At 40.2% G+C, this 27,637-nt stretch overlaps 2 protein-coding genes across 3 annotated transcripts in view; one reads left to right on the top strand and one right to left on the bottom strand.

Annotated features, from left to right (window-relative positions):
- The window catches only part of LOC122976687 (vang-like protein 1), a 57,920-nt gene extending 42,177 nt beyond the window's left edge, over window positions 1-15,743 (top strand). The window contains exons 6-9 of one of the 2 annotated variants that reach the window (XM_044345309.1): window positions 8,815-8,948; window positions 12,890-13,037; window positions 13,248-13,482; window positions 13,607-15,743. In XM_044345309.1, the coding sequence (XP_044201244.1) occupies window positions 8,815-8,948; window positions 12,890-13,037; window positions 13,248-13,482; window positions 13,607-13,867 (778 nt within the window). In that variant the 3' untranslated portion in view covers window positions 13,868-15,743. Of the gene's footprint in view, window positions 1-8,814; window positions 8,976-12,889; window positions 13,038-13,247; window positions 13,483-13,606 lie in introns of both variants that reach the window. The other variant, XM_044345308.1, reaches the window with a different exon arrangement.
- Window positions 15,744-18,884: 3,141 nt separating this feature from the next.
- Window positions 18,885-27,079, bottom strand: LOC122976508 (calsequestrin-2-like). Its single transcript, XM_044345023.1, has 11 exons — window positions 26,265-27,079; window positions 23,272-23,356; window positions 22,902-23,002; window positions 22,213-22,321; window positions 21,401-21,474; window positions 20,390-20,520; window positions 20,253-20,298; window positions 20,013-20,067; window positions 19,803-19,903; window positions 19,569-19,643; window positions 18,885-19,489 (listed from the first exon to the last, which is right to left on the bottom strand). Exons 1-11 carry the CDS (start codon window positions 26,505-26,507, stop codon window positions 19,280-19,282), a joined length of 1,230 nt encoding a protein of 409 aa, XP_044200958.1. The 5' UTR covers window positions 26,508-27,079; the 3' UTR covers window positions 18,885-19,279.
- Window positions 27,080-27,637: the final 558 nt, after the last annotated feature.

Raw genomic sequence — 27,637 nt, 5'->3', positions numbered from 1 at the left:
TTGTTTTATATACAAGTGTTGCTGGAGTTTTGACCTCTTTAGTCTAACACTTATTGACTTGTTTTGTTAAGCCCCTTTCAGATGGATCTCATTATGTAACTTTGATAGCAATTTTACATGCTGGTCTTGTGTAGTGCCAGAGTTAAATGATAAATGGAAATGGACTGCACTTATATAAAAAATATGCAGCAGAATTTGCTGTCTAATAAATGATGTTGTCTTGCAAAAAAGTTGAATCAAAGTTTGTTGCAATGTAGCGCAGCATCAGCTAATCAATTACATGTTACATGTTTCTGCTAGATTACTTTTTATTATGAATCCTTGCATTTTTTGAAATAACTGGCTGTTTTCACACCAGCTACAGCCGTAATGAACATTTACACTAACATCTCTGTCTGAATGACAAAAAGCCATTACTTTAACAGAAGCCAGCAATAGAGTGAATAATGGTGTATCAGTAGGAGGAGGAGGAGATGGGACACTTGTAACTGAGCTGTTATAGCTCCACTTAGTGATTTATAGTAGGTGTATAAGACATGCAGATGCATACCTAGATGGAAATCTCCTGTAAATGGCTGTTTTTGATGACCATAAAATAGTCAACAACCTTGTATGACTTATAGAGGCTTTAAGAGATGCTGTTAGCATTTAGAGCAGGGTAGCAGTGAATACCCAGATGACCTCTGTGCATGTAGAGATTAATGACAGATGGAGTAAGAGGAAGAGACAGGAGAGTAGGTACAGTAGAAGGAGCTAGGTTGATATGAGGGACTAGGGGATAGAGGAGGAGCACGTGGGGGGATGAAAGGGAGGGAAAACAGAGGACATGTGGGCGAGATGAAGTCAGAGGGAAAGACAGAAACTGGGACACCTCAAGTGAGAGACGTGAAAGGAAAAGGGAAGTAACTGGTTACATACTCGGAGATGGGAGGAAGGAATTCATACAGGGAAGACACGCGAAAAGTCAAGAAACAGTGGGATCTGCCTGAAGGCAAAGAGTGGAGGAAAGGGGAGGTGAAGATATTGAATGTTAAACCAGAGATGGAAGGAATGAAGAAGGAAAATGCGGAGACAAAAAGGCGCGTAGACAAAGTGTCTGATAGGGAGAGGAAATCGTGCCAGGAGAAAAAGGAGAGGGTGGGGAAGACTTCAGAGAGGAATCTCCTCAGAAAAGAGCTGCAGACAGAGGGCGGAGTACAGAGGAGAGACCCAGGAGACCGACACAGGGAGAACACTACGGGAGGGAATGAAAGAGAGAATAAAGAAAGAGGGATTAATAGTTAATGGGAGGGTGGTGTTGAAGAATCCTAAAATGTATGTGGGAATGAAAGAAAGGGAGGCATGTGTCTGTGTGTAGGAAAGAACAGCTCAGGCTAGACCAACCAGGGTTTTATGACCTTACCGTCTCTGAGGAAAAACAGGAAGATCCCATTTTTAGCCAAACACAGCAGCTCTCCTGCTGCTGCCTGGTATCAATGCAGTCCCCTGTCTCACACACTGTCTTGCTTACGGCTAACTATAAAAGCTGATAGATTTATAGATGGACCTTTTATGACAGGAAGGGTGAAATATTATCCTATATCTACACTTAAATTCTCAAGTTTTTATCTTTTATCTTCATACTAGATGTGTCCTGCACTCACAGTAGTTAAATATATCTGTCAGGATGACTGCAATTAAACCAGACATGGAAAATCCTCTGTACTGAATTCCATTGATCAAAAAGTCACAGTAGACTTGAACTTTATAGTTCAAACAGTCACAAAGTGCATATAGAGATAAATATAAATTGGTGTACAGAAGGAGCAATTAACAAATAGAGTAGTGATAGTAAGAGGATATATGACTATGATATATACAGTATGGACAATAATAGTATACGGTAGAATGAGTCTTACCCTAACATTAACCCTAAACCTAACCCTAACATTAACCCTAATCTTAACCCTATCCCCAAAACTTAACCCTAACCCTAACATTAACCCTAACCCTAACCCTATCCCCAAAACTTAACCCTAACCCTAACATTAACCCTAACCCTAACCCTATCCCCAAAACTTAACCCTAACCCTAAGATTGACCCTAACCCTAACCCTATCCCCAAAACTTAACCCTAACCCTAACATTAACCCTAAACTTAACCCTATCCCCAAAACTTAACCCTAACCCTAACATTAACCATAACCCTAACCCCAAAACTTAATCCTAACATTAACCCTAACCCTATCCCCAAAACTTAACCCTAACCCTAACATTAACCCTATCCCCAAAACTTAACCCTAACCCTAACATTAACCCTAAACTTAACCCTATCCCCAAAACTTAACCCTAACCCTAACATTAACCCTAACCCTAACCCTATCCCCAAAACTTAACCCTAACCCTAACATTGATCCTAACCCTAACCCTAATCCTAACATTGACCCTAACCCTAACATTAACCCTAACCCTAACCCTTGATTTGCAAAAAATCTTAATAAGTTAGACTCTTAACAGTTCTTTAACAAACAGAAAATACTTAGTTTTCAGTGTGTAGTTTTGTGTGTCAACAACAATATCTTAGCATATTTTCATGGCGCTGGAGAGAAATCAGTCTAAAAGTATATGTCATGGCGAGACAAACTTTATTTGAATAGCACATTCCATACCTGGGGGGAAATCAATATCCTTTCAATGTGCTAAAGCTGGAAATTAAAAATGAAAGAAAAATAATGCTTTGTCATAGTGAGCACACAGGAAAACACATGCACATACACACAGCGTATTGAATGACTGAGACACAATACTCATTATTGAAAGACAATGGAAAAAGGAAACCCATCAAGTTTCTATTCCAGCAACTGGGACCATAAAAAAAAAGCAGCGTCACCAGATTTTATTACAAGGCCTGGGAGCTCATCTAGCATCTCATTGTTCTCCTGCAATATTCTTGGCAGAGATTTAAATAAATGCAATCTGAAGCTAATGTGCTAAAATGTGTAAAAACCAGCAGAATAATTCAAATATACAAGACACTCACTGAAACTTTAACTCCTAACAGGCTAAAAAGTGTATTGATGTTCATATTGATTTTGCATCGATAGAAACAGGTCAGACAAGTGTATGTGTGTCTGTGTAATGGTCTGGTTGGTGTGTTAGCCGGCTGCCTTGGGGGTGTTGTCCTTTGTAAGCTGTGCCATTCATCCCTGTTTGGCCGGCAGCAGGCCCTGCCTCGCTCTGTTGTCCGTCTGTGACTGTAAACACACAGCTAATTAGTGCTCCCTGCAGACTGGAGCACAGCATCTGGTCAGCTTTACACACACGCATGGACACGCACAAACATAGATACATGTGTGCGTGGGTAATTGGACCATATAGATGCAAATGACTCATGTGCATGCACGTGTAGCCACAAACATGAACAATGTAACAAACATTTTCTCAGCCAATCTCTCATGGATCTCTCCTCTATTAACAGACGGCTGCTCCTCACATTCCTGTTTTTCTGGCATTCATCCGATGCCTTATCACAAAGGGGACCCTGCCTGGGCCCCGGGGCCCTGAAGGCTCGTCTCTGTCTGCTTGGCCTTTGATGCCAATCTGAGGGCCAGAGGAAGCCTCTTTTTGTACCCTTGTCAGAACAGACAAGTTGAATATGAACACATTCCTTACAGCCTGGGAGAGTTGTTGTAGAGGGGGCGGGGGTTAAACACATTCACTGCTGGAGACTTCCCAGTTAACATTCCTCGACCGGTCACTCCCGACCAGCAGTGTTAGCGTAGTGGTAATCTACCTTGCTCTTATGGGGCAGTGAGGTACTTTATTTCCTCATCTGAGCTGAGTTTACATTCTGAACCCTTTCCTAGGTGCTGCCAGTCAAACTGCTCTGTTTGAATGGTTTTGTCTCATGTTTGCTCAGTTTAATAATTGATTCGAAGTAAGGAAGAGGCAGGAACTGACTCAGCATTTGCGCAACTGGCCACTTAACAATGGTCCTGTCTGTGGTGCTCTAAATGCTTAATGCAAGAGAAGGCTATTTCTTGGGTTAACCAAGAGAGTTGCTATCACTCCCTGCTGCCTCTGTGGAGGAAATGAGCGTTGTCTCTGTGGCTTTTATAAATGATCCTAAAATGTCCCTCTGTCGCCGAAATCATCTCAGTTTGTTTACATCTGGCAGATTTTCAAGGTTTTGATGTGATCTGGACCTCTTATTTGAGAAATTATCAGTGCACAGTTTGTCACAATCGCCTGTTTGTAGGGTTTCAAAATAATGCAGAAGCTTTGATCTATTGCTGTGATTGATGTCATATTTCTCTAACACATAAGAGACGCACTAATGACATTCTTTGCCATACGATATGGCACAAAGCCACAGCTAATTGTAATGACAATCACCTGCTATTTGATTAAAATCACCTGTGTTTTGCGACCAAGATGTCTGCGATTCAATATGATGAATTTCCCTACAAATTTAGCATTTTCCTGATCCCACCTCAATTGCTCCCTGTCCTCTCCTTAAAACACATCCTCACGCTGTCTATGTGACAATTGGCCTGCCCCAGTTCCTAAATCAAACACACCTACAGCGTCAGTTCAGTTGTACCTCCGTGTAACAATATGAGATACCAGGCTCAGATTGTGATCATTTCCTGTGATGTAGTTTGGATGTAGTTCAACTACTTTTTGGAAGTATTTTAGTTTGACATGCAATTTTTTTTTTTGAGAGTAGTTAAGATGTAGTTTAACGACTTTTCCATGTGAAGTAGCTAGTAGTTTGGTAAAGTTTTAAAGTAGTTTCCCCAACACTGGTTTTGGCTGCAGATAACTTAAGTTCAGTAAAGGTTTATAAAAAGGCTCTCTGTTCCTGATGAAGAGATCATTTGATGTCTGCAAAACTCGTCCCGTGTAAGCATCACATAAATGTTCAATTACATTCAGTACATCAGTAAACATAAATCTATTAAAATTCAGTGCAGCGCTTGTTTTTTATAGTATTGATCTGGCAAATAAATCAACAAGGCAAAACTGCGTTAACTATTTTATCACAGAAGTGAATAAAATGAGATTTAAGTTTGTTGTGGTTACAGGCAAAGATGCTTTTAGGTTACACAAAATTGTCAATTGGCAGATTGGACAGAGCTGTTCCTTTTAATTCAGTCAGTAAGGTGTACAATATTAAGGTATCTGTTTAACTATTTAACCTGTTTCTGTCAACAGTAAACACAACTGAAGTAGTTTGTCCAAAAAGAAACACAAAATCCGGAAAAAAAATGCCATCATACTTTTCTTTAATGAAATGGAAACTATTTTCTTTAAGTACTGCTGTATGAGTAAGACATCATGGGAATGCATGAATCATTAAATGAGCAAATGTAGAGTGTATGTTGAATCTTGACAGGTTTAGTAAGGATTTAGTAAGGACTGCATGCTTGTTTCCATCATTTCTCCTCACAGTTTTTCATTTTCTTTAGATGCAGTGAAATTCTGTAGATCAACATGAACAGCGGCCCCCTATCCTCTTTTCACACATCATGTATTTTTTAGTCCAATCTAAAGATCTGTCTTGTAACTCTGTTAGCCTTTTATGATGTTATTATCAGCTCTTGTTCATGTGACTGTCACCAGATGGCAAAACAGGAAGAATGACTGACATTTGAATGTCTAAATAGTTTGTGTGTCTGTGCAAATGGCCCATTAATTAAGGTATGGTTTGTTCTGAGGAAGGAATGGAAGTTACAAGAGAATAAAGGTCAGAAAGTATCTGAAAGTGCTTTCATCAGTGGGTCTGGAGTCATTCTGTGATTCTCCTTTGGGTAATAGGAAGCGCATGCTGCAGGCTAGCATGTGCTGTTGTTCATGCATATTGAGTTATTTCACCACGTGGCCTAAAGAATGACACAGAACACAGTGAGGACTCACACATCGCTGAATATGACCACACAGTTTGAATGAAAAGGGTCCAGTGTTAAGCAGTAAAATCATGTTGTAGGTCAGTTTAACAGCTGTCAGCATCTGCTGTGCCTGTGCCAAATGCAGGTCATCTGAACTGAGCTCTTGTGGCGTCACAACAGAGTTGTAACAGCCTATATGTTGTGCTATATGTTGTGAGTTACTGCTTTAAAACTCATTTGCTAGTTTAACATTTAAAGAGCATTTAGATTCATTTACAGTTGTGTTTCTGATCACCTGTCAAATATAAATTTAATATTCACTCTCCTTTTAGCTCCTGAGGGAAATATCTGGCTCTTGAGCTGCAAAACGCCCCTGAACTACATTCACCGGCTAGTTGCTAACTTTGCTGTCGGTATCGGTCAGATAATGTACAGTGGGTTTACAGTGGGTTTATCGGAGATTTTTTTCTGAAAACAGCAGTGTGCTGCATCTGGAAACAATGCTGATGAGAGCTGTGAGAGTGAACCAAAACAGTAAATGTGAAGGCCATAAAACCACAACAATGAGCTGAAAGTTCTAATAATTCTCTGTGGGTTCATCATTATGAGTGAACCCTTTCACATTACACGTAATCATCATTCATTGTTAGTGTGAAAATATTCATTAGAACAGCTTTAATATTTAAATATTAGTTTTAAAGCATTTATCAAGGATGTAATCAGGCCAAAAAATCAACAAGTTGTGTGTCAGTGACAATGAACTGAAATACTAAGAGACACTGATTTCTATATGAAGCTATATTTAAGATTCTGTAATCTGTAGACCAGTTAACTATGTAACTTTTGCCAACCTGTGGCCACAAGTGGCAGTTCTAACTGCAGTTCAAACTAAATCTGTAATGTCAGTTACGCAACAAAATCTACTTAAAGTTTGCTAATATAAGCTAACATCAGCCATCATTAGCTGCTGGTAGCAGCAAAACCCCCGAGTGTGTTGAACTGAGCAAGGGTGTGTTTGTAGCTTATGAATTCAACTTGTTGAGGAAGAATGTGTTATTTCTTCTTTTTAAAGTCTTGCTTTAACCTGTAATGTAGCTCACTTCCAGGAACATAGAGGCAAAATATTCTAAATGAGCCAATGATTTATGTTGTATAACATGTGAATACACCCTACTTGTGTATATTTGGTTTTACAGTGATGAGGGACAAGACATGGCATGCTATCTGATCCCCAGTGTAAAGGATCAGGATCTGGGCTACGGTTGCTGCTCAGTAGCAGACACCAGTCCAGAAGGAGATTTAGTGATTTGGGGGCCCTAGGCGAACTCAGTTGTGGTCAGTGTTTCCTCTGAAATAGAAGCAACTGAATCCCTAATAGTAGAAGTGGAGTACAAGTATACAGCTGCATAAAATAGAAATATTAAAGTAAAGTACATGTACTTCATAACTGAAAGCATAATACTTGAATAAATGTACTTGGTTACTTGGTAACTCCACTATATTTACAGAATAATAAGACTTTTGATACAAAATATATGAAGTGATAAAGTATGATGCATCATTCATTATAGATAAAACTACCCACATAACTCAAAATTATGTTAAAATTGACACTCAAATCTTGTTAATAAGGCTGTAATAATGATACAAGTAACATGTAACATAGTAAAACTTTAAATGCAGGACTTTGAATTGTAATGGAGTATTTCTATATTGTAGTATTGTGACTTTAAGGATCTGTTTCATATCTAAAAATCATAATAAATCTATAGCTGTTCGGGGCTTCTTTCAGTTGGGGGCCCCAGGCAGTTGCCTACCTTGCTCAATAATAAAATCCACCCTGCATCAGTCTCTGGCTGCCTTGACTCGTTCCCTCCCTTTCATGCCGCTCGCTCCTTCTCCTAAATTTTTTCCTGTCACCTCAAACATCTCGTCCCGTGTTTTGTTTGTCAGTCTTTATATGGAAGCTATGGCAACTATCACACCGCAGCTCAACATGTCCTATATCTGATTTTTTTTTTTCACTCATGTGTGAAAGATGGATGGACCTGGAAGTTATCATAATTTATTTAAGTTCCAAGTAATCAGTTATCCAAAAACAAAACATGAATAGCAGCTCTTCCAGTTCATTTCACTTGTTTCTTCTCTCTTTATCATGTAATACCTTTTCTTTTAGGCTGTAATTCTCCTCTCATCCACATTGCAGTGTCCAGGCAGTGCTGCCATTAATGAAACTAAATCATATTAATAGGGCTACAAGAAAATGCAGAGATCTGATTTGCTGTTTACCGCAAGGAGCTCTGAGGGGAATTCATAAAGTTCCAGTAAAATGATGGTCATGGTTGCTCACAGTATTAATGCACCATTAATGTCTTTGTCACTCCGCCCTTTCAGTGCCTTCAATTTTCCATGTTCCCATTTTTTCTTATCCTGTTTATGCTATGAGTCATTTTGAATAAACACCGTTTTTCTGTCAACTCAGAAGATTATTTCCTTTTTCCTCTATTTTCCCCTTTGTGTTTCTCTAATCTTCTCTAATGTATTTTCTTCTGGCTGTTTGGAAAATTGTCTTGATTTGTTGTTCAGTACTTTCATGTTTCAGCATTTAGGGAATTTCCCACCAAGGCAATCATTTATGTATTCCTGATAGATCTTTTACTTCGCAGGTGTTGTCGTCTTGTTTCTCCTCTCCTTTCCTCCGTCAGAGTCACCTTGTATCGCCTCTGTCCATCCCCCTCTTCTCTTGTAGTTTCTCTTTTTGTCATTCTGTTTTTTTGTTTTCAACTCGGTATGTGGGGTACTTTGTATTCACCTTCTTCTCTCTGTTTTTAGAGCTCAACCTCTCGCGCCAGCGTTGAGCTACCTGGATTTTAATTAAAACACTTCCCTTGGCTAAAACTCATCTTTATTCTCTGTCTCCCACATCTTGTCTTCTTTTCTCCAGTATCCAGCGGGCAGCACTTGCCATCTTAGAGCACTACTACTGTGACTTCCCAGTACATAACCCGGCTTTGCTTTCCGCCTCCAAGTCCCGCGCCGCTAAGCACCTGGCCGGCCTCAAGGTCTACAACGTGGATGGTGAGTTCCCAGCAGGCCCCGCTGAGGGTGAGTGGGATGGTCTTTGAACTCCATGTTGTGTGTTTGTCAGTGCTTTTTGTTTTTCTGTGAGCTTTCTGGTGTGGTGGGAGCCTCGAAAGTCTGCTTTTGCTTCCTAACGCCAGCCTTCTTAGATAGAACATATGAAGGTTACACAGAAGAGGTTTTTACTTCAAAATAATGTGTTTTGTTTCTTGATTTGATGATTTACATTGCCTGTCTTGTTCTCTCTTAAAAGAAGATTTGCACATTTTAATGCATTAACTACAAATTGCATAGTTAAAGGAACAGTTTGACATTTTAGGAAACGCAAAATACTCTCATTTCTATGTTCTACATATGAATCTACAGCTTGGAGACTGTTAGCTTAACTTAGCATGAAGACTGGAAAAAAGGGGAAACAGCCAGCCTGACTCTTAGAAAATGATAAAAAAAAAAAGATTTCATCACAATTTCCCAAAACCATGTTGATATAATGCTTGTTTTGTTTGATTTATAGTCCAAATCCCAAAGATCAGGTTGACCGTAAAATACAGAATCATCCCGTAATTGGAAACTAAAAGACAGGGCAGTTTATATGAGATGAAAGGAAACCTTCTTGCTCTGTTATCCCTCAGCCAGTCTGTCATGTTATGTTCCACTATCAGTGAACTGCTCTGCAAGGTTGTATGTATGTTAAACTTCAAATCTAAACCTACGGAAAACCAACAAGGTGGTGAAAATGACATTAAAAAAGAGCTAAAGTTAGCGCGGCACATCAAGCAGAGAGAAACCAGCTGCAGTGCCAAAGGACACAGACAAACAGAGTACAACGCAAAAAAAAAAAGGGAGGATAGACAGGACACACATGGCCACTGTGTGCTCTATTTTTTTTTATTTAAGGACATGAGTTTTGTTTGCAAATGTGTCAGCACAGTCTGTAATTCTATTGCTTTTTATCTGCTGGGACAAGAATGTGAATAAATATTTACATACATGATTGCAAAGCAGAAATTATTTGGTGTCCCACAGTTTAATATGTGGGCAATTGTGCATGTTATGCGCAGTATCTAAAAATAACCGTTAATTGTTTGATGTGCAGAGCTTTAAGCCTCACAGCTATGTGGGCATTTCAAAACCAGCATGGTCCGGCTGAGTGTGCACATTTAGGCCAAAATCCAGCTGCATGGCAGAGACACTGATGTTTTAGAGCCAGAATCTGTCTGGTAAACGGTTGAAGCCATTGCAGTGTGCTTGATGTGATTATGTATTGTATGTATAGGACTTCTCACAACCGAGTATGTAATTAGGTATTATGCTATAAATCTGCTTCTGAAGGGTAAGGCATGTGTAAAATTGTTTTGGATAAGATGAGCATTATGCAAATATTTGTTATAGTATATCCACAGTAGTCAGAGCTCTTTAGTCTAAGGTCATATATAGTCCCTCACACCCCAACCCACACCCCCGACGCTGGTGTTCTGTATTTCTATTTCAGGAAGGTGGCAACCCTCCCAAACATACTCAGTTTACCAAACCAAAAACCAGTAAATATTCACATTCAAGAAGCTGGAACCACTTGAACCTTTTTGTACATTTGTACTTTTTCAAACTGCTCGCGACTGCATTAGTACTTAGCATTAATTCAACAATAATTTTCCGAGTCGCTACCCTGTCACATATTACACATTTCAAGCAGGTTTCAAGTCTCTGCAAGTTGATTTTTCCTTCTGTGCTGGAATGCGTGTAAAAGAAACAGCTGCCTGGGAGGAAAAGGAATCAATCTGCAAACATGGCATATTTGGAAAATTGTCGACAGTGATATAAAACGTTGGTGATTTGTAATTAATGGGTTAGAACATGCAAAAAACACAAGTGTGGTCATTTGATATCCGCCTCAGTAAACCCTCCAGTACATTTAGAGCAGGTGGGAATGAGATTTGAGCAATTTCTTAACCGCTCGGCTCAACTTTTGACTTTTCTCCTTTCTCCTCATGTGTCTCTTTACACTGACGCTAACCCTTAAAGACCTCTTTAGAGCTAAACTGAAAGCCTACCTCTTGGACAGTAAGTAAATTCAATGCTGCTTTTAACTAAAACACACTCACGGGCTGCCGGTGTTCACTTTATAAAAGCTATCCTTAAATCTCTGTCCTTGAAGCTAAATGAAAACCTCCTTCCCAGACACAAACTCACTCACTCCTCTTCACTCTTTGCATGCCACAGGTGGATGAAAAAGTTCAAAGTCGTCCATACAACAGCTGGTGGAATGTAACACAAACCCTCTATTAAATTATCACTCTCCCTTAAGTGTACTCAAGCTTCACTTAAGTGCACTAACTTGACTCCCTCTTCCTTTTTTTTTTTTTTTCCTGCTGCCATTCGTCTCCCTCCTTCCCTCCTTCCTCCTCTCACATGTTAGCAGGAGACTAGTCTGAGACGGCTGATAAATCAATAGCTATTACTCCGCCGGTCTTGTCGTTTCTCTCTCGTGTCTCGTCCTCCTTCATTTTCATCCTGCTGCAGCAGCTGCTCGGGGACCTCTCTCTCCGTTTTTCTCTCTCTCTCTCCCTCTCTCTCTTTCACTCTCTCTCTCTTGTCTGGAGCTTTTACCTCCCGCTCCTCGCTCCTTTTTATCCCTCCCTCTGTCTTTCTGCAGAATTGTAATAAATAAGTCGAACCCTCGGGGGGGAGGGGGGGGCAGACAATTATTTTTCCTTGATTAAAGGTGATCCAGTCACAAGCGGACAAGTATGTCAGTTCACACCTGTAATTTTGAATGGGGGGGGGCTTTTAAATCACAACACCCCCCCCCCAATGAAGTGACAGTTGATGACTATCAGCCATTGGTGATGCACAACCCTATTTTGCACTTTAATATGACCCCAATGGGACGTCAGTTGAGTCCTTCAGTGTAGCTTCATGTACACACTGCTAAAAGAATGTAGCCATAAGCAGCTCACACCGCATCCTAATGTGGTCTGAGCGATCAGCTCTCAATAAGTCCTCAATGCGTCTTGGGCACGTTCACACCTGTATATAGAGATGTCCACTTGTGATCACCCAAGATGCATGTTAATTCCAGGTGTGAACAAGGCCAAAGAGTGGTGAAGCCCTGAGCGCAGAGCAGCCGTAACACTCAATTACGCTGCATCCAAACTGGGTTCAGGTGATTTTATGATGCCTGACAAGCTATTTGGTCCTTATATTGTTTTCTCAGCTCTACATATTGGGAATTGGAATTGAATCCCAGCGGATAAAAGGGGGGGGGTTTTGCAGCTCTTTTTTGCAAAGCAATTCTCCAAACGTGGTTTTAAAACGGACACTTTTTTTTTTTTTCTTTTGTCCTTTCAACGTAACATTTCTCACCCCGTAAATCCCATCTAGCAGCAGTAATACTAAGTGCGGGATGTGCTGAAAACTCCCTTCTGCTCTGCCATGAATTATTCTGTTCATGCATGATCCCTGGCCCGCATGAATAATTCACCAGGTCTGCCTTCTTTTAACCTGCATTAACATCAGGCCGGGCTCGTCAGCAGCCCTCCTCTCCTAATTCCAAAAGTGTAAACTTTTGAAGTTGCTCAAGACGCTTATTTAATTGGACGCCCCGTGTCTCCTGAAGGCACTGAGTGGCAGAGTAATGGGAATGTTTGGATAGCAGTAGCCGTACGTGGGAGAGCACTGAGTTTTAGGTTTTCAAATGATCGTAGCGCTCGGAACAATTAAAAATTACGACTTGTGCGTGCGGTTATTCCTGACTGCTCCTGGGGCTTTAATATCCCTGGTGATAAAAGGAAATGGACCGAGGTTTATGTGCATTAATAATCAACCTCCTCCACTCACATTGCACTTTATGTCATCACCAAAGAATCCCTTGTTGTTTTACCTTCCTGTCTAAAGCTGTGATCGACGCTGTGAAACATCTCATCTCTCTCTCACGACAGGTCCAGGGAACAACGCAGCAGCAGGACTGGCCCACTCTCAGTCCAGAGCCATGATCGCAGCCGCTGCCCGCCGCAGAGACACCAGCCACAACGAGCTGTACTACGAGGAGGCCGAGCACGAGAGGCGCGTCCGCAAGCGCAGGGCCCGGTGAGTCAAAACAACGAAAAATAGATTTCATTTCAAGGAGCCTAAACTTGATTAAGACATCAGCCAGGCTAAGGCAAAGCTAGAGCTAGATGGGGCTCTAATTATGTATTAGTTGAGCTATGGAATATGAACTACATAAATGAATAAACAAAGAATAACTAGATTGCTCCATCATGAGACATTAGCTTTGTTTTGCGTGTTTCCTCCCAGGCTGGTGGTGGCAGTAGAAGAGGCGTTCACCCACATCAAGCACTTGCAGGAGGAGGAGCAGAAGAAGGCTCCGGGGGACGTGATGGACCCGCGAGAGGCAGCGCAAGCCATCTTCCCATCCATGGCTCGAGCCCTGCAGAAGTACCTGAGGACCACCAAGCAGCAGCACTGCCACAGCATGGAGAGCATCCAGCAGCACCTGGCCTTCTGCATCACCAACAACATGACGCCCAAGGTCAGACCTTTGACCTTAACTGCACGGCAGTTAGGATTATTTGAGAGGTTTCATTTTATGCACTTCTTTAAGATATGACAGAAGGTTGTAAGCATGTTTCTGTATGTTTTTCCCTCCTGCCCAGGCGTTCCTAGAGAGCTACCTGAGCCCGGGTCCGACCCTGCAGTACAGCCGGGACCACTGGATGGCCCGTCATTGGACGCTGATCAGCGAGGCGTCAGTCACCAGCGGCCTGAAAGACGGCACTGTCTTCGTGCTCAAGTCTGTGGACTTCAGCCTGGTGGTTACTTCTAAGAAGATCCCCTACATCCAAATGTCAGAGGAATACATCGACCCCAAGTCACACAAGTTTGTCCTGCGGTTACAGTCCGAGACCTCAGTGTAGGACTCCAAGCTTTTTTTTTTTTTTTTTTTTAACAAATTTTTATTCCTCACGCTGTTTCGTTGCTCTCAAATGTTTTCATTTTGGGTTTGCAGTTTTTATTTTTACTTTTTTTTTTTTTTTTGTTGGAATTTTTATATATTATATATGAATCTATATATATTACACACATGTTTGAATATATTGATCTTTTTATGTTTGATTTGGATGAAAAACAAAAGAAAGAAACATGATTTTGACGCAGGATTACAGACTTTTAAAAAAAAAAAAATGGTTGTGTGCACATATGTGTGAGTGTATGTGTATATGTGCTGTACGTGTGTATGCATGTGTGTCATTTCGTGTCAACACAATCACTCGTTCTTTTTTACATTTGAGATGCTGGAGCCAAACATGATGGGAACATTTGTTTCTGACGATCCGACGGAGACTTTGTGATCACTCCTTTATTTCCACGGGACAGACAGACAGACAGACAGACAGACAGACAGACAAACCACTAAAGACTGCAATGGTGTGACTTGGATTTTGATATTTGAAGCCTGACGGAAACACATGACAAATATCCTGCCTGTGCTGCAACATTTGAAAGTATTCGGAGGCTCTTTTTGGACGTCGACAGATTCGAATGGATTTCATTCTCTCCATGAACAGAAGGATTAATCTCCCCTTAAAAACAAACCAAATTTAAAAAAATGAAATTCAATCAGACTTTGCATTAAATGCACATTTATGTATGTTTATAAATTAAATGACTACGCTTAAAAAGGTGTGGAAATCTCAGCCTGCTCAAAAAGGATGTTGGACTACTTTCCTCTGGCCACAGTCTCCTCATCAGTACTTCAGGACGTCTACACAGCTCTGGACAAACGCTTTTTTTTTGACAGTTGAGATGTCAAATTCCAACCCGTGTCACGTCCAGCCTAAGCAGCACCCTTGAAAGCTATATTTAGCAGCCAAAGTGGGACGCTTTGCGTTGTTTTGGGACATGAGTCTTCTCCAGGTGCAACGGAGCAAAATCACTTTCCACTCCAGTTGGGAACAACACACACACACACACACACACACACACACACACACGCTATGTTTAAAACGCTGCAGTGAACTCAGCATGAACCAGATCATGCAGTAAAGAGATCCTCAGAGATGCACACACATCAAAACAAATTCCCAAAACATTTGCCCTGCCTCATCGGTTCAGTAACCTTCTCAGGTCTTTCATGTCTGCCGTATCTGCCTGACGTGATGGAAAGGGAAGGCAGAGCAGAGTGAAAACAGCCGCGATGTCTAAAATAAAAAAGTACTACTGATTACTTCAAACCAGATTTCCCCCTATGTGGGTTACTTCTAAATATTTAAAGTATGATCTCATCTATCAGGGCTTGCACGGTTCGCGTGTATCACTAGAACTCATAATAGATGACACTGAATCAACAGTGCATCAAAAGTGTGAAGGGTGGAACCTCCTTCCCAACTGGACCATCTGGTTTTCCCCATGCTACCTTGTCTCGACAAACATGCTCACAGTGAATACCTTGAGGTCAGCTGTGTCGAATGTTTCGTCACGTCACTGGACTGACTCAGAAGGCATTTTTCTAACAATTCAATTCAAGATAATCCTACTAAAATGACTTTAAGGTTCTGTCAACACACAAACTTAAAGTGTAAGCCCCCCCTACTGATATGGTTAATTCCATAAAGGTAAAATAAAGGTTAAAAAAAATCATGTTGAGCTTTATAACTCACTCAAGAGGCAAAATGTGTCATGCTAATAATATCTCCTGTAGCTATGAGCAGTGTTGTCCCCTACTGCCCCCTGGCTGGTGAACCTGAAATTGTCAGTTTCAACATGTTTTCACACAAAACATAAAGATACTGTTCATTTTTGCAAAAACCTTTCACTGTAAAAAATTGCTAAACCACCTGGACAGAACTCCAAAAGACATTATTGCTGTTTCCTACATAATGCAGCAACAGCAAATACCTTTTTTTAACAGCTGCCACTGGTCATATTTTGTACCTACTGACAGATGAACTTTGTATGATCCCAATGTGACTGTGCCTCCTGTTTTTACACTGTATCTATTTATGTAAACGAGCATGTGTGTATGTATGCCATTCCAGTTCACATGACCAGCCTTCCCCCCACCCCTAATCCCCCCCACCACCACCACCCCCTTTACCCCGGTCTCCTCTACATCACCGTTTGTCACGCTGTTGCCAGGTTACAGTCCTCTGTCATGGTTTGGTTTTTGTTGGACAGCTTTATGATGACGTGACAATGTTAAGACGTTTCAGTTTCACAGCATTAGCATTTGTAAAAGAAGAAACAATAAACATTTTTATGAACATTTGTAAAACTGCTGTGTGTCGGGGTTGCTGTTGAGATTATGCAGTGAATGGCCCTGATTTGTCACCAAAAGGTCATTTTTTATGTTTGTTACTTATTTAAATAGTGCTGAGAAAAAGCTCACCCAGTGTTTTGCTCAAGCAAAGTGACACTACTGTCTTTTCAACCTTTGACCTTTTTGTTGCAGGATCATGGCCTCCATATCAAGGCCACATCCTGAACCAGATTCACACACATTCACCTCAGTTTCTGAATTTAATTGCATTTAAAGGATAATTCCATCCTTTGATATTTCTAACATATGAGAACTAATAATGTTGCCCGGTTTCATTGTTGAATTTTTTTTTTTTTTAACTTTTACCTCTTCCCAGAATGAGGATTCTTAATTGACCTGCTCTGACGTTAAGTAAGAATCCCCTAAAATATTAGTTTGCACCTGAAAATACTTCGTACTACGGAAGCCAAGTACAGCCATATGGTTGCAAAAAAAATTAAAATGATTTTACCTCATTATCTTGAGATTGTGAGCTAATTGTCTCCTTATGCCAAGATTACAGCCTTGACAATTATGCTGTCTCGAGATAAATACTGGTCCTTTTCTTGAGATAATGGGATAAATATGTCGTTTTCATGAGGAAACAATTGGTCATTTAGTTATTCCATCATGTCAGGAAAACAATCTTTTCTTTTTTCAAGATAATTATCCCTTTATTATGAGGAAACAACTCTGCTATCCTGAGTTGATGAATTCTTACTAATAAAATAAAATGATTGCGACCGTGGCAGTTCTAGGCTTCCATATCAGACAGTGATGTTTATCAATGATTTAAATTTGTCCCTTTCTCCCTGTAATAACACTAAACTGCTATCAAACTGCATAACTCTGGTGCAGTTTCAGGTGTACAGCACCTTTCATTACATGTTTCCCATTCTTCCAAACTTACTCCTCAGTATCTCCATATACACTAGTTTCTTGGCCCAGCTGCAGGCCTGCTAACACTCTCCTCTGTCGCTGCCCATTAATCGTCTGGCCCTGCTATGTGACACACCGGAGCAAAAATATCAGCTTTTTCGGCCTTATTTCGGTGGCTTTTTGTTGTCATGGAGCTCAATGGTAATTGGCTTGCCGTCAGCCTGTCAAAGCGGCGCGGCCGGGCCTTGTGGGTAAATGAATGTCAGTGTCAGTGTCCAGTGCTGAAAACGAACAACCTCATCCCTCCTCGAGCCCAGGGCGCAAGACCGCCTGTCGGAACTCATCTGTCCCCAGCTTAATCCCCCTCCCGTACCCGCCCGCTCTGTGCAGGACCGGGACGAGGAGGAGAGATAGATAGAGAGAAAAATGAGGAGCATTTGCATCTAAATGGAATGTTTTTCTTCCCTTCATTCCTTCCTCTCTATTTGCTTGGTAATGACTTGGTTATGTGCAGATCGAGGCATGAGAGGAAATCCCTTCAGCTTCTAGTGGCTTCAGCTCTGAACAGTGCTAAGAGAGATAGACATTGATACATTGTACTCCTGTCCTTTCTTTGTTCTCTGCTGTTTTATATTGAACCTCACACCTACTGTGTTACTGTCATCCTTGGTACAGTAACATCTCTTGAGAGTAAGGAGGTATGTGTGTGTGTGTGAGAGAGAGATAAGTCCTTCTGCCCTCCTTTTAGTCAACGTCCATGTAAAACACCATCACACTTGACATTCACAGGATTATGTAACCTAAAGGCCCTGCAGAACATCACAACACTTCCTCCATGACACCGTCTGCTTCTCTTTCCTTAGAAGAGAGTGTGACATGTCGTCTTGCCTCAGGTCACATTTAAATGCACACACAAAGAGTTTAGTGTCCTCTCTATGTATAGCATGGATTGTGTGCGAATCCTTATGATATAAACATCCTGTTTACACACTGCATCATATCCACCTCCAGGGGAACCGTGATTCTTGCATGGTCCTGTATTATTAATTCATGGCCAGCGTTACTGGTTCAGCAGGAGTGTGCTTGCTCCTTCTGCAGTTTGTTGGACCCTGGTGGGCAGCCTTTGAGCCTCTCAACCCTGACTCCCTTACCCCCGACCTCCCCCGGCCTCTCCGTCCAGGTCCCTACTCCCATTAGGAGGCATAACGATGCTGAATTATTCACTGGTGTTTGAATAATTCAAGGCAAAAATGTTCATTGATGGAGGGAGAAAATGTTCCAATCTGCTGTCTTGAGCATCAGTCTGGACCTTCTTAATGAGGGGGAACTGAAGTGTGTGTGATCTCACATACACACCTTAAAAATAGCAGAGCTAATTCATATGAAAAGACATGCACATAGTTGTGTTATGTGTTTTTATTAACTATTTTACATCCTGGCATTTTTTCCGGGAAAAAGTGCATTTTTAATACTTTTCTCTGTTCTTTTGATGCAGGTTTGTAAGTGCTAGTCTATAAACATTTAATATATAGAACTATTGATTTTTCCATCACAAGTAAACAATTCAAGTGCCATTATACTTAAAAGAACAAAACCATTTGTCATGTATTTTCCCACATATTACACACTCACACACTCACACACATACACACTAAGAGAACTCCACTTAACTATCTTAAACATATCAACCTTAAAGCCACTATAATAAATATTGGATCAAATTACTATGTGTAATGTGTAATGTGTAGGCTAAAAGGCTAACACATTAGCCATATCAACTGTTTAAGGTGATAATATGTCATTGTTGTGTTTACAGCTTGTTGTGCTGCCTCCAAGTGGCAAAAAAATCATTAATCCAGGTTTAATTTATCTGACAGAAATGTTAGTATGTTGATATCTTTACCCTTGGTGAGTTCAGGAGATTTAGTGTTTCATGCACCGTGTTGACTTTATGATAAACTGGTCCAACGATTTTCCCATAACGAACTTTAATCAGTTCTATTTTTAAAACAATTTAAACTACACTCTTTAAATTTCACTTCTTTGATTTTTTGTGTTTAAATTTGTCAGTAATCTGGTTCTAAAGTGGCACACCTGTTCAGCTGAGTACTGTGACTCATATGTGAACTTCCACCAGTCCTCGTCATTCAGGCTAGTCATCGCTGTCATCTTCCTCATCTGGGTCATGACTTTCGCCGCTGTCCTCTGTGATGTAGCTGTCAGGGCTTTCCTGGTCGTCAGCGGACTCGTCATCATCCTCGGTGTTCACCCTCCCTGACAGGACATCCTCTATCCAGTCCTCCAGCTCCTCCGCTGTGGGCAGGTCCTCATCGTTGGACATGTCCAGCCACACACTGTCCGCCTGGAGCACAGAGAAAAAAGGTCTGGGAAGTCTGAAGTCTTCGCTTTGATGTACTTTTGAGAATTTAATTGTCACTTACATCTGTGACGTTGACCACACCGATCTGAGGTCTGAACAGGTCCAACTTGAAGGTTTTTTCCCAGTAAGTTGTCAGCTGGAGGGATCAGAAAAATGAACTTATCAAAGAACTATTTTACATCTGAAAGGAATACAATTCTTGTAAAAAATAAAATTTTGTTCAGATCTCAAACCACTTTTGAGAAAGATTTTTGATACTCTTGTTAGAAATGTTTATCTAATGATGAAGCAGAACCAGAGGGAAGTCATCTGGGTCAATCCAGACGATGCTGAGCTCTGGGTTGTTGGTGTTGTCTCTGGCTACGTCCTTCAGGATCTCCAGGAACTCATAGCCATCTGGGAAAGAAAGCACAGAGGTACCTGAGCCCACCTTCAGATACTAAACAAAATAAGAATGGAAACAGCTGCTAAATTAAAAAAGAAAAGAATTATAGTTGGCACAGACCTGGATCTTCCTCTTCAGCAAATGCAACAATATGTATTCCATCCATGTCGTCCTCCTAGAAAATGGAAAATAGTTTACAATAGTAGACCTGATCTGATTCACAAAACAGACTGATTAAAATCAGTTCTAATACATATCAAGATCTAAATCATATGAAAATAGCTCTATAAAAAAACATTTATGCAAATTAGTTCAGGGAGCCTCCTCCCTCTGCTCTGGTTAGACAGAACAGCCACTCACCCATGTCTCAAACATATTCTCTGCCCGGAGCTTCCTCAAAGTAGCCCTGTAAAGATTATATTTTCTTAAAATCAAAAACACTTAACCTTGTTTTAACAGTTCTGATATAACCCCTAAAAGATATAAATCAAATCAACCTTCTGTGTTGGGTGACAAAGTCAACAATGTCCATCTCTGACAGAGGTCTGCCAGGCAGGATAGCGGGCTCCTCCATGAACGGCTCGTAGAAATTCACTTCGTTCATCTTGAGGGAGAGATGTTTGGCTACCTAAAACACACAACGCACCAGGATTTCATTATGTGTACATAATTGAAGAAATAATCAGCTCTTGTGTTTAATAAGCGGATGACACTCATTAAACAAACAGAAAACCTGAAGGATTTAATTTAAAAAATCATTTTCTATTTATGCATTTAACATTCTAAAAAAAGTTAAGCTCTGATTATTCACATGATGCTTCACTCTTCTGTGTTCAAACAACATTTTGGCAAATATGCTTTCTTGCAGAGAGTTACATGAAAGGAGCAATACAACACTCATATCTGTCTGTAAAATATGAAGCTACAGCCAGCAGCCAGTTAGTTTAGCTTAGCTAAGACTGGAAACTCGGAAAGAACTAGCTTGCTTCCAAAGGTAACAAAATCTGCCGACTAGTTCCACTAAATGTTCACTAATTACCACACTACAGTGACAGCAAGAATCCAGGAAGTAACTGCTCCCGGCCAAGAAATAGTCCAACACATAACCCCCCATAAAACTCCAATTGTCATTTTTACACTTTGGTTTTGTTCGGATTAAACAAACGAGATGTAAAATGTTCATTAGTGAGTTTTAGAAGTGCTGTTTTGCAGATTTTAGAACTAGGCTATCTGTTTCCCCATGTTTTACAGTCTTTGTGTGAAGCTAAGCTAACCAGCTGCTGGCTGTAGCTTTACATTTAGCGTACACACATGACAGTAATATTAATCTTCTCATTCAAAGCTCAGCAAGAAAGCAAAAAAAGCAAATTTCCCAAAATGTCAAACTATTCCTTTGAAGAGTGTATTAATGAGCATTGTGTATGTGAGAGGAATCAAAAGTGGGTTTTGCAGCAATACATGCATGATGATTCTTAGAAGTAGATTCTATTTTGTACATCAAAACTTACAGATTTATCAAATGTAGCAAAGAATTTGATGTAAGGTTGAAAACGCTCCGAGGCCTCCTGAAAAGCTTTGAAATCTGAGAGGGAGAAAGGGACAGAGAGAGATAGAGAGTGAGAGTGAGATTGGTGGGTAGCTGAAGAGAGAGTGACAGAAACCAAAGTTTAGAAAGTAAAGAACCAGTGAAACAGATTCACATTCTGGTCATGTTCCTAGTCAAATCTGCAGTATGTGATCAGGAAGGCAAGAAGAGAAACCCACTCACTTCATTCAATTTCCTATCATGATACTACTGTCTTCAACCTTGTACCAAAGTCTCCGTTAATACAGTTTTATATGCTTGTAACATGCTCCTGGCTCTCATCCCAACAAGGTCACAACCAAGGACCAACCTATCTTTGGACAGAAATAGGCCCCATAATGAAACTTCATGGCACTGTCATATTGGATGGGATAGCATCTTCCTTGTCACACTTTTTCTCCCTTTTTTTAAAGAAACTATAATTGCAGTTTGACCTATTAGACGGAGAACTAGAAGCTATTTAAAGGCTCTCGTGAGACTGAGTGATCGTGCCACAGTCTGGAATCAGGTTTCCCTTTAGCAGCCGGTTAAGCTACATGATGATGTGGCTCCATTAGCCTCTAGATCCCATTAGTGTCTGTAGGGACACAGTGAGGCGACTTCAAGGGGCAGAGGAACAGTGTAGATGTATTTTCAACCCATCACACACTCTGTCTTTCTTAATGCAAAAATAAGCACATAAATACACACATCACACTCATACACACTGGCACATGAGTTTGGTGGTAAACTAACATGAATCCTCTCCTTTGAAGAAGCCAATGAGGCGGATGTCTTCCTCCATCCTCTCGAAGGCTCGCAGCTCCATTGCGTTATTGATCATGTCTACTGGGTCCTCCAGAACCTACAGGGGGCGGTATAACACAGGTAGGTTATTTTCACTGCCAAGAAACAGTGAAAAGCAGCCAAACTTAAAGCAGTAGATGGAGGTATTAGGGAAAATTGATTTCATACCGTGTGTGTCTGTTAAATATGAAGCTACAGTAACACCAAGACTGGAAACATGGGGAAACAGCTAGCTTGGCTCTGTCCAAAGTTAACCAATTCTGCTTCCAGCACCTCTAAAGCTCTCTGATTAACGTGTTATAACCTGTTTGTTTAATTCAGACTAAAGCCAAAGTATAAAAATGACACCTTGTGGTTTTATGGGGAGTTATGTGCCAGATTATTTCTTGGCTGGGAACAGTGACTTAACCAATAGGGACGTCAGGAAGTCACTACACCTGGCCAAGAAATAGCCTAGCCCCAGCAGGCTAATCATCTCCTGGCTGTAGGTTTATATTTACTGTTAAGACATGAGAGGGGGATTGATATTATCTTGTCTAACCCTTGGCAAGAAAGCAAATAAGCATATTTACCAAAATGTCAAAATATTCCTTTAAATTTATCTATCTGAAAATGTTAGAATCAGATTTTCCACTCACATCCAACAGGAACTCCACCAACGTGTCTGCTGAGAGCTCTCCGTCAAACTCAATGACTCGATCGTCCTTGAAGACGTACAAGCTGCCCACCTCCTGTAGACCTAATTAGACAGCAGGAATTGTCTAGAACTTTAAGTAAGCAGCAAAAATGTTATTGCCATAATACTGAACATACATTACTGGTAAGTGGTGTCTATAAGCAAAGTCAATGTTGTGGCACAAAAAGAAAGCTTACAAGATTTTAAGAGTGGGTTTTAAAGAAAATCCAGGGTAAAAGCAAAATCTGAACTTAGTTACATACAGCATGCATAGTAACGCAAATGATACTCTGGAAGGCTATCATGAAATGATGATAACACATTAGTCATACCCAGCTTTTTGGCTACTTTGGCGTCCTTGTGGGAGTCAACCATCCCAAAACCAATGTCTTTGTCCTCCAAGACCTGGGCTGTGAGCTGGGTGTTCACACAGAGAAATATCAATCAGCATCAGACAAATTAATGACTGGATGTGCCAGAATGTTCTCTCGTTACATAAAGGCAAAACTGGGATGACTCTTTTTGGTCTCCTTAATGAAAGATACAAAATTCTTGTGCACCTTAACTCTTTTTCTGTAAAAACTGTGAGTCGGGCAAGAAATTTGGGAGTTGTCTCGGACTTGCCAAACTTTTATCAAACGTAGCCTATTAAATTAGTTATAGAATGTGCCTTTTATCATCTGAAGAATATTAAGTAAGATGAACCATGTCCACACAGCATCTTGGAAAATTCATCAACGCATTCATCTCAAGGTTAGACTTAATGTGACAGTCTGTTAGGCAGCTTCCAGAGCTCTAACCAAAACAAGGAAATATGAAGATATTACACCCATTCTCAGGTCTCTGCATTGGTTACCAGTAAGTCAGAGAACTGATTTTTAAAATAATGCTACTGGTCTGTACATTACTTACTGGGCTAGGACCAACTTCCCCAATGATCTTAGGCGCTTTCCAAATCATACCATGTTTAAACTTTATCTTAAATCTAACCAAACCGACCAGTTCACTGTAGGATCGTCTGACTTTTCATATAGTGCCATCATCAGGTCAAAATTTCAGTTTGTCCAATGCTTTGGTTTATGACCAACAACATCCCAACATTGGGTTTTAAGAATGTTTTAAATGTAACAATCTCAAAATCAACATATCATTGACATACACAACAAGTAAGTTCAGTGTTTCTTAAACCTTGGCTACAGCCCTGATAATGACCATTTTATCCTTGAGCAAGAGTAACTGGAATCACCTTAACTGTTAAGTGCAGACTCCATGGATCAGTTTGAGATCAAAACATACCAACACCCTCTTCTCCGCTCTGTGCATTTAGCTCAGCACTCACATACTGTGTATTTGAACTGGCATCCACAGCTGCTGCTGTCTTTGATAATACATCTTTTCATTACCAAGGTGTTTGTGTGTGTGTGTACTGAGGGCCCCCTGTGGAGTTAGAGTGAAGTTGTGAGTCAGAACTGCTTGCTGTTCAGCTCACCATTCTTGAGGAAGGAAAACAGATTTAGAGATACCACTGAAGAAAAGAGACTCGGGCTCTGTTTGATTTTATGTGCTTCTACTTTCAAACATGTCAGTAATACAAAACTGTTTAGTGAAAAGGTGGCTGAGAGTAGGTGAAAAGACTAACAATTTCAAGGTTTTTTATAAACGCAGATCTCTTTCTCATATATTTCTGGCTCATAATTAAGGAAAGAGATGCAAGAGTAGTTCACAGCCAGATAGTGTTAGAGAAAGAGTTTTGGGAACATGCTCTAATTAACAGAGTGACCTAGAAACAGTCCCTGGATACATGTGAACCACAAAGGAGTGAACATGATGGGATTAAAATCACTGCTTGCCAGTAAAGAGATTGTGCAGGTGAAACACGGACTCCGTCTGTCAAACTGTGACAGTATGACAGCTGTGAGGCCTTCTTCACTTCACCTTATGGTTAATCAGACAGTGTACACATCAAGGAGACAGAGAAGAATAAGGCAATTCAGTGTCTGGTTTTCCAACTTAAGGGGGATCACTGACTATACAATGACTTGTTATGACAAGTTAGAGTCAAATGAGCGCGGCGATGAGGCTGCAAGTCTAACCCGCAGGGATTTGAGCCTGACATTTTTATGTTATCAGTGACATCAAATATGTCAGGGTACTGTATGTCGTAACTGATACATCTCTCAACTGTGGGTGTCGGCTTTGATCAGTAATGACATCTTCCAAGCGGGATTCAGGGGTTTTTGTACCTGAAGAAGAAGTCAGCTGCAGTGTCACAAAAATTACTTAATAATTAAAGACTTGTAGAAATGTAGAGTAGAAACAATTAATCCATCAATGAGCTGATAATGACAGATAATGTAAATGTTAACCATTTATGCAAAGTATTGAAGAAAAACATCAAATATCTGATTCCAGCATTTCAAATGAGAGGATTTTCCACCTTTTTTATACATTGAGATTAAACATTTAATTGGTTAATTTAAAAACTGATTGATGAATTGACCCCATGAGTCTAAGCAAAATGAGCAATCATGATTGGTTGTAACCCTCTCTCTATGTATTGTTATAGCGATCAAAGCAATATGTCCATCAAAGTTTGGTTGAGCCCCATTCTACTTAATAGGGGAAGAAGCAGAAATTAAGTTACTATGTTATTTTTGGTTGTAATGCTTTTGTAAACTATTCACGTTTTATGTTTTTTACATTGACACCAGAAAAGTTAGTAATATGGTCTTGACTGGAATAAAAACTGAGTAAAGGTGCACTTTATCACCTGCTTTATATTGGTTATGAGACTGTTGTAAACCCATAGTTGCTGCCAGTCAAACAGATTTCACTGGTTTGTTGTTTTACTGTTCTGCAATGAGATATCATATCTGACATCTTCAGAATTCTGAAGAAAATCATTTTATAACAGACATTTTTTAGGCGAACACGTATTCTACATTATAAATCTTGAATGCAACAATTCACATCAAATATTTCTTCAACTATCCGGAAAAAAACAGACAAACAGAAATAGAAATAGATGAATGCACAAAACACAAAAACACAGCTTTTGGCCTGGGGCTATAAAGGGTAATCAGTAATGAAAATGATCATTAGTTGAAGCCCTGTAGATATTCCTCTACATCTTTGGAATGTAGAAGAAGGATTATCTCATTTCACAAGTTCACTTTTTCAGATTTCTCCCTTTTCAAGGCTCGAACGTGTAACTCAAACAGAGAGAGAATATCGGCATTCATCTCTACACCTTTGGTTTTTCTTTCTCTTTCTCTCTCCTCCAACTCCCCGTCCTCTTCCCTCCTCTCTAGCCCCTCTTTCTCACCTCCAGCACCAGCTCTGTCATCTGGAACCGCTTCTGCAGACCCTTGTTGGCTGGCAGTGGTTCATGGTAGAACAGGCACAGCAGGTCGTACCTCTTCAGAGCCTTCTTGTAGTTGCGCTCGTTGATGTCGAGCACCCTGTCCTTCCCGTCAAAATTAGGGAACTCGAGACCTTCCTCAGCAGCGCAAAAGAAAACCAGGCGTAGGCAGAGGCCAGAGAGTAGAGAGAGCCAGATTTGCTTCATGGTTGTTCAGTTGTGGAGGTGTCTGCAAGCCTGAATGAAGTTTGCAAAGAGAGATCTCTAAAAGCCCAAATTCAAGAGCGTAAAAGATCATACAGAAAAGATCAGATAAAATTTACCCACAGATCTGATCTCACTCTAGGAAATATCAAATATTCTCACTAATATTTCATCATTATTCCCTCTGTCTTTGCTTCTCTCGGCTATTGCTCTTGACTGATATCTCTCCCTCTCCACCTGTCTTCTGTCTCCTCCTCTCTCCGTCATTTAGACTTACTGCCCCAAATCTCCCAGGAGAACCTTTCCTCCTCCTTTTCTCTCCTTGACGGAGAAACTCGCCTTATAGAGCACATTTAAAGGACAATCATTCATGAGGTAGTCATTCATGCCCTTCAAATAGATTCAGAAATGAGAGCAGAGAAGCTTTGGGGATTTTGTCAGCCATTTAATCAGCAATGACTTTATCCATAGCAAGGATGATGAAATGAAATGGGTATTTGGTTATGAATTGAAAACTCATATATCATGCTATTAAACTAACAAATAATTGATTCAACTGAATGTGAATGAATATATAAACATGGAAATATTTAAACTTTTGAAAAAACATTTTTGTGACCTTGGCTTTGAGTGTTTGACACATTTTTATTCAAGAAAATTGTTGCATTCGTTACTTTTAATATAATTCATTGAACTCGTTTTGTTAACCTGTTTTATGTTACATAGGACCATTATAAAGTGTGACTATAAATGTTTTTTCTCCATAAACAAAAAGTGCAAAACTAAAGAATAAAGTCTCTGCTCTTTGAAAGCTTCATTAAGGATTAATCACACATTTATCTGTGACTGATGAGGTATTTATGAATGATTTAGAAATTTGGTATAGAGAATAATTATTAGGCGATACTGTGATGGGTCAGAATATGAGTAGTGTAAAGTAACAAAGTACATTTACTCAAGTACTGTACTTAAGTACAATTTTGATGTACTTGTACTTTACCTGAGTATTTCCATTTGATGCTACTTTATAATTCCACTCTCTAACAAAAAACAGTGTGTAGTTGGGGTCACATTTCAGATGTCTATGAGTTGTTAACAGCTCCACCAAATAGTGATTTTGCCCTCTAAACTTC

This window comes from Thunnus albacares, chromosome 24, assembly GCF_914725855.1.
Source record: "Thunnus albacares chromosome 24, fThuAlb1.1, whole genome shotgun sequence".
Lineage (NCBI taxonomy): Eukaryota > Metazoa > Chordata > Actinopteri > Scombriformes > Scombridae > Thunnus > Thunnus albacares.
Note: the sequence above shows the minus strand (reverse complement) of the source record. Positions and strands in the feature narration are given on the sequence as shown.

Coding starts and splice junctions, on each gene's coding strand:
- LOC122976508 (XM_044345023.1), bottom strand. CDS start 26,507: ATGAAGCAAATCTGGCTCTCTCTACTCTCTGGCCTCTGCCTACGCCTG. Junction 19,644..19,802: donor ACCCAGATGACTTCCCTCTG/GTTCTGCTTCAT, acceptor TGATCCCTCCAG/CTGACAACTTACTGGGAAAA. Junction 19,490..19,568: donor GTGTGGTCAACGTCACAGAT/GTAAGTGACAAT, acceptor TCTGTGCTCCAG/GCGGACAGTGTGTGGCTGGA.